The sequence below is a fragment of the Vanessa cardui genome, chromosome 23 (genome assembly GCF_905220365.1).
Source record: "Vanessa cardui chromosome 23, ilVanCard2.1, whole genome shotgun sequence".
In the NCBI taxonomy this organism is placed as follows: domain Eukaryota; kingdom Metazoa; phylum Arthropoda; class Insecta; order Lepidoptera; family Nymphalidae; genus Vanessa; species Vanessa cardui.
Genome location: NC_061145.1, coordinates 3,465,012 through 3,477,866, shown reverse-complemented (window position 1 = coordinate 3,477,866; position 12,855 = coordinate 3,465,012). Strand labels below are relative to the sequence as shown.

The window sequence follows — 12,855 nt, the reverse complement described above, 5'->3', positions numbered from 1 at the left end:
GTCTATCGCGATATTGTTGGTCATTACCGGGGATTTAGTTGTGGTTATTTATAATACTATGGTTTTAAAAATACGTATATATCGCTCGTGTAGTTACATCATAAATTTGTACATTATGGTTCAACAAATAAATTATGCCATTCTAAAACACGTACATCACATATATCATTGTGTATCATGTCATTGAAAAATAAACTTTATTCCCAACGGGATAAAGAAGATTCCACAATAGAACAATTGCTCGATATTGTTTACGAAGGTGCTATTAAAATTAGCACAATACCTTTAAAGGTGAGTTAGTTCAATAGTTTTACGTCATTCGGCCATATTGGATTTATTTGGTCCTTCGACCCGCATTCCATTCGGCATTCCATTAACACGTAATATATCCGTAACAATTAATTCCAAGATGCAATATCCTTTAAATACATCATTTCTGTAATTCCATTTAAAATTAGTTTACCACATTTTCTGAGAATATCAGACGTTTCAACTGAAACGTTAATAACGGTATTTTATATGTTCACCGTTGTTTTCGACAATTATGGATATAGACTACGACTTGTGACGTCATGATTTGGATTCATTTGTTTTTTTCCTTTTGACATGTTCGATTTGTTGTATTCGAAAATTTTGGATTTGGACTTGTGACGTCATATGGATTCATTGGATTTTTTTGACAAGTTCGATTTTTAAAATGGCTTGCAATTATATGAGCATTGATCAGCGTTCGTTCTAAATTCGAATTGGAGAACCTTTACGTATATAATGTTACAAAATGAGACGTGGTTGACGAAAATAGAATATCACATGTCACTTCAAGGTTTTGCTTCATTTATTTCTTTGTTAAATTTAGATTTTTCAAGTGGAACTTGTATACTTTAATACCTCAATGCCAAATTCGAGGGCGACATTTCTCCTAGACGTAGTACCTCTTACACGTGGACATACGTACTTTTACAAAACCTTTGTACGAAGAAAAAACATACAAAATAACATTATTTTGTACAGGATTATATAAATGAGAGAGCTTGAAGTTAACATTTGTATGTATGTAATTATTATAAGCAAAATTGATATTTAACGAAAACAGTAAGAAAGTAATATGTTTCATGCCATTTCTTCTCGGTATATCGGAGACGGTGGCAGTTTGGTATTCAAAAGTTATTTTAAGAACCAACTTAAAGTATATGTATATCATTTATTTAAAAGCCAATTGTTTCCTTATTAACATTTCAGTTGCAATATAAATGTAAATTTTATTAAATTATAAACATTTCTACAGTAAATGTATCTTAAATTGTGGATATAATGCTAAATAAAATTCTATATAAGCAAAACCGTCAATAATAATTTTTCATCGTACCAATTCATTTTAACGGTTTTCAAAAAAAGAATGGGTTATAATTCAGAACATCGTTCTTCCATTTTTGAACGGATTCTGACTTTATTTCGCTATTTATAGAGTATTCTGGTTTTGGCATCATTAACATAAAACAAAAATTCAAATTGAAAAATACGGAATATTTTTTTTATGGACTTGAATTTAATAATTAGGCCAGTCGATAATATTTTTAAACTTCTCATCGTTACTACAATAATATGTAATATCCTTAGTATTAGTTAAGTTCACCTTGCGTTTTTTTTGAACTTTTATATAAAAGTAGAGAGATATTTTGACATGACGTCATGAGCATTTTAGTTTCGCGTATCTTAACCACAAATGATGATTTAAAATTCGAACCACATAGATATAACAATAAAATAGATACCGCAAGTCCGGACTAATTGTATGAAAATTTAGCGTTTCATTTTTTGTCACAATGACGTCACGAAAGCAATTATTTAATTTTTATCTCGGAATTAAGTCAGAATTCACGGATATTGCTCTATATAACATTATTTGTAAATCATACTTTTATAATTATTATTTTTCATATATTAAACATATATTCATGACTTAGTTTTATTTTTCATTAAGCATTTTTTATCTGTATTACACTTACAGTGTGACGTTCAACAATTTAAGAGTTTGCATAACTTATGAAGCGACATTTTATTTTACAACACAGTCATCCCGACTTCACATGCGCAGAATACAATTCTACATAAATCTTAATAAAGTACCTAAAATTATTTTATTTCGTTAACACATACATATGCGACATATAACTCGATACAACAACAATAGCCTGTAAATTTCCCACTGCTGGGCTAAGGCCTCCTCTCCTTTTGAGGAGAAGGTTTAGAACATATTCCACCACTCTATTCAAATGCTGGTTAATGGAATACATATGTGGCAGAATTTCCATGAAATTTGACGAGATGATAAACACAAATTAAGCACATTAATATTCAGTGGTGCTTGTCTGGGTTTGAATCCGCAATCATCGGTTAAGATGCACGCGTTCTAACCGCTGGCGGTCGGAACGATTTGTCAGAATGACATTTTCATCAATCATGGTTATATTTAAATCAAATACAGAGAATCTAAATGAATTATACTGCCAAACCTTCCACAGGAAAACTTTCGTCCGTTTGTGTAATCATATAAAAATCCTTGCTCAATTTTTTATCATATTCAAACATACAGACAGAAGTAGGAGATTTTTAATAATATATAGTGGCCAGTGACGTCACAAAATCTTCCATACGAATATATTAATACTCATTAGTAATAATTATATATTAAAGTAATTCTAAGAAATAATATGTTAAGTAGGCCATATATTTTTTACGACCTAAGATAATATTAATAATTAACAATCTTATTAATTAGCATGTAATAAATTATATTATCTGTGAAATAGATTATCTGTTCTTTTTTAACATATAATTATTCATTAAAGTTTTTCGAAGATTTTTTTTAAATGTAAGTTTTTTTATGGTATAGGTTGGCGGACGAGCATATGCGGACGGGCATAGGCCACCTGATGGGAAGTGGTCACCATTACCCATAGACAATCACGCTGTAAGAAATATTAACTATTCCTTACATCGTCAATGAGCCCTTCAAACCGGAACACAACAATTTTGAGTACTGTTATTTGGCGGTAGAATAACTGATAAGTGGGTGGTACCAACCCAGACAAAGGCTGGCTTGCACAAAGTCCTACCACCAAGTAAAAAAAAGTAGTAGTAAAAAGTAGGCATTTATATCGCATTAACAAACATTTATGTTTAATAATTGTATGAAATTCATTGTAAGCATAATTTTGTTTTAAGTTAACAAAATTAATTAATTATTATCAATGAGGAAAAAGTTTGAGGACTATTTTTGTCCGAGCAAGGATACAAATATAATAAAACTAAATGTTTGGGTTTAAAAGCTTTGACGTTTTTCACAGACGTGGGCGATCCCATGTGGCCTTTTCGAAATTTCACCATTACCATAGTTGAAAATTCCGGTCAAAACGACAGCGACGTTATCGTGAATTTAAAATTGGAAGGGAATGCAATATATGCGAAGATATAGTACGACACAACTTAGATATAGCATCGGCAAATTCAATAAACCAATCACTACCGATTCATACGATCAATAGAAATAGCTCCCTATCGCGCTATTCGACGCTATTCTACGCGTCAGTTGAACCCGAGCAAGCACGTAAATCGACGAATATATTAGGTCATATGATATTACAAGTTATTACGTTTGTGTAAAGATCATATTCACGTAACAAATAAACATTGAGAGAACAGAAACAATTTGGGAGAGTATATTCGGACGTGATAAATTTTACGAATTATGCTATTTTACATCTAAGCTTTTTCGTACTATATCCCTGTTATTCAGGCCAAATTCAATTTTATTTTAAACTCGATTCAATTAATCTCCAAGTATTAGTGGCCTGACTTATTCGTCCCTATCTGTTTTAAATAATCTTTTTATAAATATATCAATGTATAAAAATACACAGTATGCAAACTAATTTAGTGATTAAGACTTAAGATCCAAGTGTTCTGTAGATACCATTGTAAATGAGACTAAATTATTTTCGATGAATTAAGGAGGACTGGCTACGGAACCAGCTGATGGAAAGTGGTCATCACCGCTCAAACATTGGTGCTGTAAGAACTATTAACGATTCCTTACATCGCCAATGTGCAACCAACATTGGTAACTAAGATATCCCATACCCATATCCCGTACCTATGGTTACACTGGCTCAGTCACCTTTCAAACCGTAACAAAAATCCCTAAATATTGCTATTTGATAGAATATCTGATGAGCTGTTGGTACCCAGAGCCCAACCAAGAAGATATCCAATTATATAAAAAATATAACAGTATGTAATCCAATAATACTGTAAGATATTATACTGCACGTATTTCATATGTATGTTTTCCGCCCACTAAAATCCGCTATGACGTTCGATATAGGCATATTATATTCCTCTTTCGTGTGTTAACATACTGTTACGATTACTGTATTTAATACCATTATTATGTCACATATGTGTGTGTGTGTGTGTGTGTGTGTGTGTGTGTGTGTGTGTGTGTGTGTGTGTGTGTGTGTGTGTGTGGGTGTGATCAACGATTTTTGATATTACAAATTAGTATTCTAAGCTCCTTCGTTCTGTTGCGTTATGCTTGCTGTATGTTCGCTCATAACGATTTTTTTATGGATTTCTTGATACTTCCGCTAAAACGGACGTGATATGAAATCTATCATATATTTTAACTCAAAATTTAAGATGTCGTCAAGACAATCTCCGTCTGTCTTGGCGTACTTTTAAAAAATATTCCTGGCGAAATATATTTCTTTATTATATATCAAATGTTGGAAGAGTGTTAGGAATATTAGGTATATATAATGTTTGATAACATATTTATATAAATAGTTAGTACATATTTATGTCAATATGACAGAAGGCTATATTCGAGTAGGGTAGTTATTCCTAAAACGAGCAAACTACGGACGAAAGTTTTCCACTGTAAATACAGGAACAACGAAGTTAGCTCTATAGTTTCTGTTACTAACGTATTATACATTTTTTTTTATGGAATAGGTTGGCGAACGAGCATATGGGCCACCTGATGGTAAGTGGTCGCCATCACCCATAGACAATGACACTAAAAGAAATATTAACTATTCCTAACATCGTCAATGCGCCACCAACCTTAAGAACTAAGATGCTATGTATGTGTGATGCTATAAACCTATTCAAGAGGGCTTGAACAATGCCCTACCACCAAGTATACTGGCAATGTTTCTTAATATGAAAATAATAAAAACATCTAAACATCGGAAAAGAGATATGAAACATCACCCAAAAAAAAACAGGCTTACGATTAACTTTGGACTTGACTTAGGAAAAATGTATGTAAGGGTAAAAGGGTAATTAATCGCCAGTAATTTAATTACACAACTATTTAAATGTATCACAGCATACAGCCTTAAAAATAATTGCGCAAATACAGTCTGTTATGTAATAAACTCAAAAGAAAAATGCGAAAAAGTCTTTCCCCTTTAACATTTTCTAGATCGTTTAAGAGTACTCCACTGTCTTTGAGACGACCGCGACGATTAAAACCTCTTTGGACTTTTATTCGCATCTTAACTAGTCTTTATGTTGGATTTTTTAATGAATTTTTAAACTATCTTTCTATCTTTTCGATTTTCATACAATACTAGGATTAGCCCGCGGCTTCGCTCGCGTTTTATCACAACAACAACAGCCTGTAAATTCCCACTACTGGGCTATAGGCCTCCTCTCCCTTTGAGGAGAAGGTTTGGAACATATTCCACCACGCTGTTCCAATGCGGGTTGGTGGAATGCACATGTGCCAGAATTTCTATGAAATTTGTCACATGCAGGTTTCCTCACGATGTTTTCCATCACTGCCGAGCACGAGATGAATTATAATGATGGTTATCACGCGTTAGACAAAAAAGTTGCCTATGTACTTCCATGTTCAAGTTTGATTCATATGAAATTTAATCAAATACGGTCGGTTTTTCTCCGTAGAAAAACTTTAGTAACAGCTCGGAGTATGGAATTCAGAAGAGTGTATCCTCTCGATTGGCCACATCATCATGTGTGTAAGACTATCTGTGTGTATATAGTAGGTCCATGTGCAACAGACTTGATACAGTATTGAATTTTGAATCTTATCAGCAGCAGCACAGACAACACTCGGAGCTATTCAAGAATGTTGATAGTCTGTATGTATGCTGCGTATTAAAATATATATTTGGAGAAAAAAATTGATCAATGAATAATTAGTACCGGATTAAATTTTTACTGAAAAATTAGTGAAATTTATGCATCTTTGATAAGATGTGTTCGCATCGAGGGTTATAACTATACTGATAAGAAAATTCTTTAAAAATCTCTGCATCCAAAAAACTAAAAGTAGGTAATGAAAAGTCCGTGCAGACATTTTGTCGATAGAATTTTTTAATCAGACTTGTAAGTCTGTACAGCTGTACCAAATAAGTCTATGCCAAGTCTATGTTGTGCCAACCATTACTTCAATCAATGAAATCATACTTTTTTTTTTCTTGCTGGAAAAACGCATTGCGCGCTACCTCCAGGAGGGGTGTGGAACTCCCTGGAGCCCTGGACATCGCGTGCACCCAGGTCCACTGGGTTTACCCACTAAAAAACCAGCGGTACCCTCTCCGTCTTTCGGCGGACGCCACGGTATCGCTTACGCATGCTACCGTGACGAATGAAATCATACCTATCATATAATATTTGTGAACTAATTTAAAAAAACTTCGATTTGTTTTACGGCATTCAATTAATTTTCGTTAGAGCCTATCATTTAAAACACATAAATAATGATTGTGATGATTAACACAACAGATTCATTAGAATCATTAGTAAACTAGTTTTTTAAAACCCTTTTTTATACAATATGCTTCATTACATCATTACATAGTATAAAACAAAGTCGCATTCTCTGTCCCTATATCATTTTGCATGCTTAAATCTTTAAAACTACGCAACGGATTTTGATACGGTTTTTAATAGATAGAGTGATTCGAGAGGAAGGTTATTGCATATAATAGATCAACAATTTAGTAAAGAGACACTGATAATTTTAGAAGTTTCTACTGTAATGTCATATCATTGCACCCATGCGAAATCGGGGAGGGTCGCTAGTTGAATATTATACCTCTTAAAAACCAACGAAGGGAGAAACTAATAAGTACTAATACTTGTCATATCCATATTCAAAAGTTATAAGTTATATAATATATTTTTATGTTCTCCGGACGTAAACTCCTGCATCCTATATAGGACGCTCTCCCTCCTATAAAGTTTCTCGTCCTATTAATGAATAGGATAATTGAATGTTTGTGTTTGTTGTTAGTCCATTTTGTAAATGTCAATCTAAATATTGAACGTAATAAGATTAAGCTTGAAATTGTTTTGTGATTGTTCTTTGTTTCAATAGCAATTAATTTGTATCTAATGATTATTATTATGTTGTTTTTGTTTATAGGGTTTTCAATTCGTTTACTATTATGTATTCAAAATTTAATTGAGCCTGTAATCTCGACCGTACTGATCAAGCTCTATCATGTCTTCTCCATCGCACGTGGCATTGGCGAAATTAACCATGCCTTCATGGTACAAATAAAAGTCAATAATATATTTTTTAAACTACTATACTAATCTCTTCTCCGAAACACGTTGCATCTTTTATTACAAGTTCGATCTATATTATTTCAGTGTTTTTTACAATTAGGCATCACTACGTAGTATAAAACAAAGTTGCTTTCTCTGTCCTATGTATGCTTATATCTTTAAAACTACGCAACACATTTTGATGCGATTTTTGATAATAGATAGAATGACTAGACAGGAAGGTTTTTGTATATCGTCGTTGCTCCTGTAAAAGTGATTGTGGAAATGTGTTTATTTTTATATTTTACGATTGTTACACCGTTTTAATTATTATTTCAATACGCACGAACTGTAAAAGCAGTTTTGTCATTACTTATAGTTTAAAAGATTACAAATTTAGCTATGCGATATTCATACATCGAAATTTCCTTATTGTAATAACAATTATAGCGGCACAGCAATCGAAAAATGTGACAAAAACACATAGCGACTTTTGCAGGAGTAATGACGATATAATACATGAACAATATAGTAAAGAAACAAGAATAAATCTGTTGTCTACTTATTATAACCCGCAAGAAGCTGGGACGGGTCACTAGTTACATATATATCGTCTCGTGTATTAGTACAGATAAAAAATATTTACCGTAAACTTTTCTGGTGAGCTAAAATCTTCATCCAAGAATATCCTGATCTTGTCGTAGAGCCGCAGCTCCGGACAGTCACAGAGTCTTTGGACAAAATCCTGTACGTACTGCATCGACTTCTCATACGCTTTGCCGCCGACTTCTTGTAAGTGAAGCGCTATAAACTTTGGGTCCATGCGGGAGACTGCTTGAAGGAACTCCGATGTCCATATTGGCAGCATAACAAATGGCTGAAAAGAATAAAAACTTTAGTATGTTGCAGTAGATTTGGGAAATTCAATTGGGATATTTATATGATTATATGTCTTTTAGTTTTACTAATCTCACTGATCTGATATTCTAGTATAATATTCGTTTTAATATATACCAGCGTAGTGGAATATACTTTCCAGACCTTCTCAAGAGACGAAGAGGATTAAGCCCAACAGTGGCTACATTTACTCTTAATACAGAGACATTATTTTTAAGGTTGGCATCATTAAAGTGATCGTACATAACACTTAGCCATGCTCAGTTGCGTAGCTATCGTAGGGCAGGTGGTGCAGTGCACAAGGGCCCCGGATTTATGGGGGCCCTCTCACCTAAAGCTTAAGCTTCTGAAGCTAGAAAAATACGACCCTGCACAAGATTTCTTATTTGGTATCTAAAATTTTAAAGGATAACCATCGCAACATTCGGTTGTATATGGAAACGTTTACACAGTTATTACATAAACGTAAAAATTCAGATCTACTTCCTACATGCACTTTTCTTAACATCAAAAAATATATAAAGATGACTGATGTCATTATTTATTACTGATGGTAATGTTATGTCTACACCTTTGTTATTTTTCTTTGCCCGCGAAAATATAAAAAAAAATTACTACATTTTCTACTTACCTCATTTGTTCACGCTCAAAAACGTATGTGACAATATTTATTTATCATAATATTATTAACAGTATAACCACTAAAATTAAATTAAATGTGCTTTAGAGTAAAGGGGCTTAGCTTTGGTCGTTTTTATATTACCTAACAAAGATCGAAATCTCAAACGTCTCTATCTTATAAAGCATGGAGGGGATAGTCATGCCTTTTCTCAGTTCCAAATTTGAAGATTTAAATTTTTTCCTATTTCTATTTAATATTTTTTACTGGTAATACTAGAGGTCTTCAACAGCTACCAACCATAAAAAGGTAATTTAAAAAACAGAGGATGTCAAGAAATACCTTTACTGAACTGTTTTAAATATATTACTGGGTCTTTCTAATCTTTAGAATAAAGAAAGTTATTATTCTTATCTCTTTTTAATATTTTGTTGATGTAAATTTAATTATAAATAATTTTAAAAATGGAATGGTACTGCAGTGATAGCCACATTGATTGAACAAATATGTTTTCCAATTATATTTTTTACAATTAAACTCTTGTCAACTTTATCATACTTTTTAATTATTATATTTCATAACTTTTATAAATAATAAAAACTTTATTTAAAGTAAAGAAGGCAAAGTATTGTACAACATGATTACACAGCTATTAAGTCAACACTGCATAATGTATATTTATATTATATCAATGTAATTGGTGTTACACAAATATAATGATAATATAACAATTAAAAAATAATATATCTATCACAGTTTAAATAAAATATTAACTATCACAAATAACTAAATACTTTATACATCATAATTATCTAATGAAACTAATAATTACATTGGAATGTACTATTTATAAAAGATTATAAGAGTATTCTGGAATATGTATATGTAATATATGCAATATATATGTAATGTATACATATGTATCATACTACTTTTATTAGAAAGTTTTGATGGCTCTTTTTAAAATATTTTTATAAGAAAAAACTTTATAATTTGCGGTATGTACATATGTATGTATGTATTCCATAGATATTTTTATTTATTTTATAGACTATATTATTTTGTACTTGTCTCATATGTATAAATTATTGGCTATGGTTTGGTTTACAATGGACGAGAAGTAAGAGATAAACTAAGTATTACTTAAAGAATATATGAGCTACATGACACAAAATGAGTTGAGATGTAAATAGTAATATATTATGTAAAAGACCAAAACAGATGAATGATATAGATTAATACTACTTTTTAATATTAATACTTTTTTTTAGTATATCTATATGTTGCTATACATTCTATTTCTGCCAACAAGTGTCATTAGATATGATGTCGGTAAAAATTATACTATAACAAGTAAATTTTCAGAATTATGATCATGAATATTATGCACTAACTATTTTAAATATGTATCTGTACATAATTAAAGCCTTTATTTTAATAATGTTAATAAAATTACAAGCAAAGAAAGTAATGTATGTATTCATATTTACATATTTAAATCATTTTTAATTTGCTTGCTCTCTCGTCTGTCATTTATTTATGAAATAGCTGAGATATTACAGCATTTCGAATAATCACATGGAAATATAGTTATTAAATCTTTTTTGCAAATAGTGAATTTGTCATGTTTTGACACAGAATAAAATAAACAGGTGTTCTGAATAAGGAAATATATTTAATTAATTAGAAGCATAAAAAAATTGTTTTCTATTTTTATTGTTGTTATTCGACCAATTATTAACATTTTCCTGTTTACGTGATGCTCATAACAATAATCCTGATTAGCTGGTGATAAGGCTTAGGCGGAAATGTAGGGTCTAAAGGTATATATTTGTTGAACATGAAATAATAATAATAAAACTACCTATGTATATTAATTTTTCAACGGTTTACATAAAATTTGTCTGTATACACCGAGTGCTTTAAGAGAAATAATATTAACATAACTAAATCAAATGTAAAATACATGTTGTTCCTGTTAATATTATCCTTCCAAATACTTTAACATGAAACGTTGAAATAATTAATAAATTTGTTCTAAGGCCACCCTAAGAATAAACAACATAAGCCTGTATATAAATAGAACAAGCAATATGAACCATTAAAAAAATAATTCCATCAAGCAAGCGTGACAAATTGCAATCAGCGTGCATTGACATGTAAAACACTTGTTTCAAAATTAGAACAGTTGACATGCGCAACATTTTAATTAAAATTATGTAGGTAGGCATTTATTGTTACTTCCGAACGTAACGCTGCCTTGACAATTACGTGATTTAATGAAACAATACTCACGTCCTCGAATATAGATCCGACGTTAGCGGTCACAAGCAACAACGGCACTTTATCCGAACCCATTTTTTTGAACTTCAACATCCCGAAAACGGAGTAAAAACAATATCGCTCATACAAAATGATTGTATATGTAACGTTATATTAAAAGTACTGGGCGGATTTGGCGGGTGTACGCCATGACTCCAAACATCACTGATAACATTATTATGGTTACTATTTTTTTTATACAATTTTAACGCGATATCGCGAAATCGGCCTCCTCGCCCTTTCAAGTATCTGACATTTGTAAATGAATGAATGAGTGACGTTATGTTTTATGTCTGATCCGTAGTAGACTTCATGGCAATTCGCATACAGTTTCACGCATTTAAAGCTCATAGTAGCTTTATTATTGTGCATAAATATAAAAAATACTTATTTATGTATAATATTGTATATTCTGTGCTGCTATAAAACAGTTACTCTTTTTTATGTTTAGAAATTTGAATTTATTATTATATGTTGTGCAAACATTGGTGAAACGGAACGTAGCATTCAATAACAAAACACTGTTGGATGTTGACCAATGACGTCGTTTCTAGTTTTACGTCACGCCCTGTTTTCAGGGACGTACTCGCTTATTTTGATCGTTAACGTAAATAAAGGGGAAGTAAATCTTGAGTTAATAAATACGCACGCAAACGAGGAATGACGACAACATTTTTTTCCATTTTATTATTAGCTTTAGTAGAATTTCCATTAATTGAAAACTTTCCTACACCGCATACCGGAAATTAGTTTATTTATTAATGAAAGCATAAACAACAAATACCAGTTCAATTGCAATAAAAAAGATTCATTAGTAATATATTTTTATTTATAAGCAAAAAAATTGTTTTAGCAGGAAATGTTTTTACAGTTTTAATAATCCGACTACTTCTTTAAATACGCCTCTGTGGGGCGTGCCGGTGTCTTCTGCTCATGTGCGCTAGCTATTTCGTCCCTAACCTTTCATCAGACTCTGTAGTTTATATTTTAATATGGAAATCGATTGCTCCATGTCTATTCTTGTGAAATAGGTCAGTTTTACTGTTCACGTTACATTACAGGTAAGTTTCTGATAGCTATTAATAAAACGAGAAGTAATCGAATGTCAGTCAGCACTTAGACATAAGACGACAAATATCAATAGAATTCTATGAAATGTTACGTTTGATTGTATTTAAGTCTATAGCTTAATTTCTGAACGATGTTATTTGTTCGAAATTATTTTTTTAATTTCAAATTTCAGAATATGGCGCTTATATTGTTTTGGGCGTTGTTATTGGCTAAAACGGTATTAGGGCATGTTTACAATGCAGTTGAAACGGAAATGTTCGCGATACCGATCAGCCCTAATTTATTTAACTGGACATACCAGGGTAAGTTAATTATTTAATATTTTTTAAATATAAAAATAAAACTTGAATTGGAAAATTTAT

General features: G+C 31.5%; 2 protein-coding genes across 4 annotated transcripts in view; one reads left to right on the top strand and one right to left on the bottom strand.

Moving 5' to 3' along the window:
• The window catches only part of LOC124539694 (inositol polyphosphate-5-phosphatase A), a 33,276-nt gene extending 21,608 nt beyond the window's left edge, over positions 1-11,668 (bottom strand). Inside the window, exons 1-2 of the mRNA XM_047117022.1 lie at positions 11,396-11,668; positions 8,231-8,461 (exon numbers count right to left, since the gene is read on the bottom strand). Coding sequence (XP_046972978.1) covers positions 8,231-8,461; positions 11,396-11,476 — 312 coding nt within the window. The 5' untranslated portion in view covers positions 11,477-11,668. The remainder of the gene's footprint in view (positions 1-8,230; positions 8,462-11,395) is intronic.
• Positions 11,669-12,303: 635 nt separating this feature from the next.
• The window catches only part of LOC124539782, a 57,851-nt gene continuing 57,299 nt past the window's right edge, over positions 12,304-12,855 (top strand). For 2 of the 3 annotated variants that reach the window (XR_006967096.1, XM_047117133.1), the window contains exons 1-2: positions 12,306-12,483; positions 12,666-12,795. Coding sequence is in view for 2 of the 3 variants with exons in the window: in XM_047117133.1 (XP_046973089.1) it covers positions 12,669-12,795 (127 nt within the window). In the remaining variant the exon portion in view is untranslated. Of the gene's footprint in view, positions 12,484-12,665; positions 12,796-12,855 lie in introns of all 3 variants that reach the window. The other variant, XM_047117134.1, reaches the window with a different exon arrangement.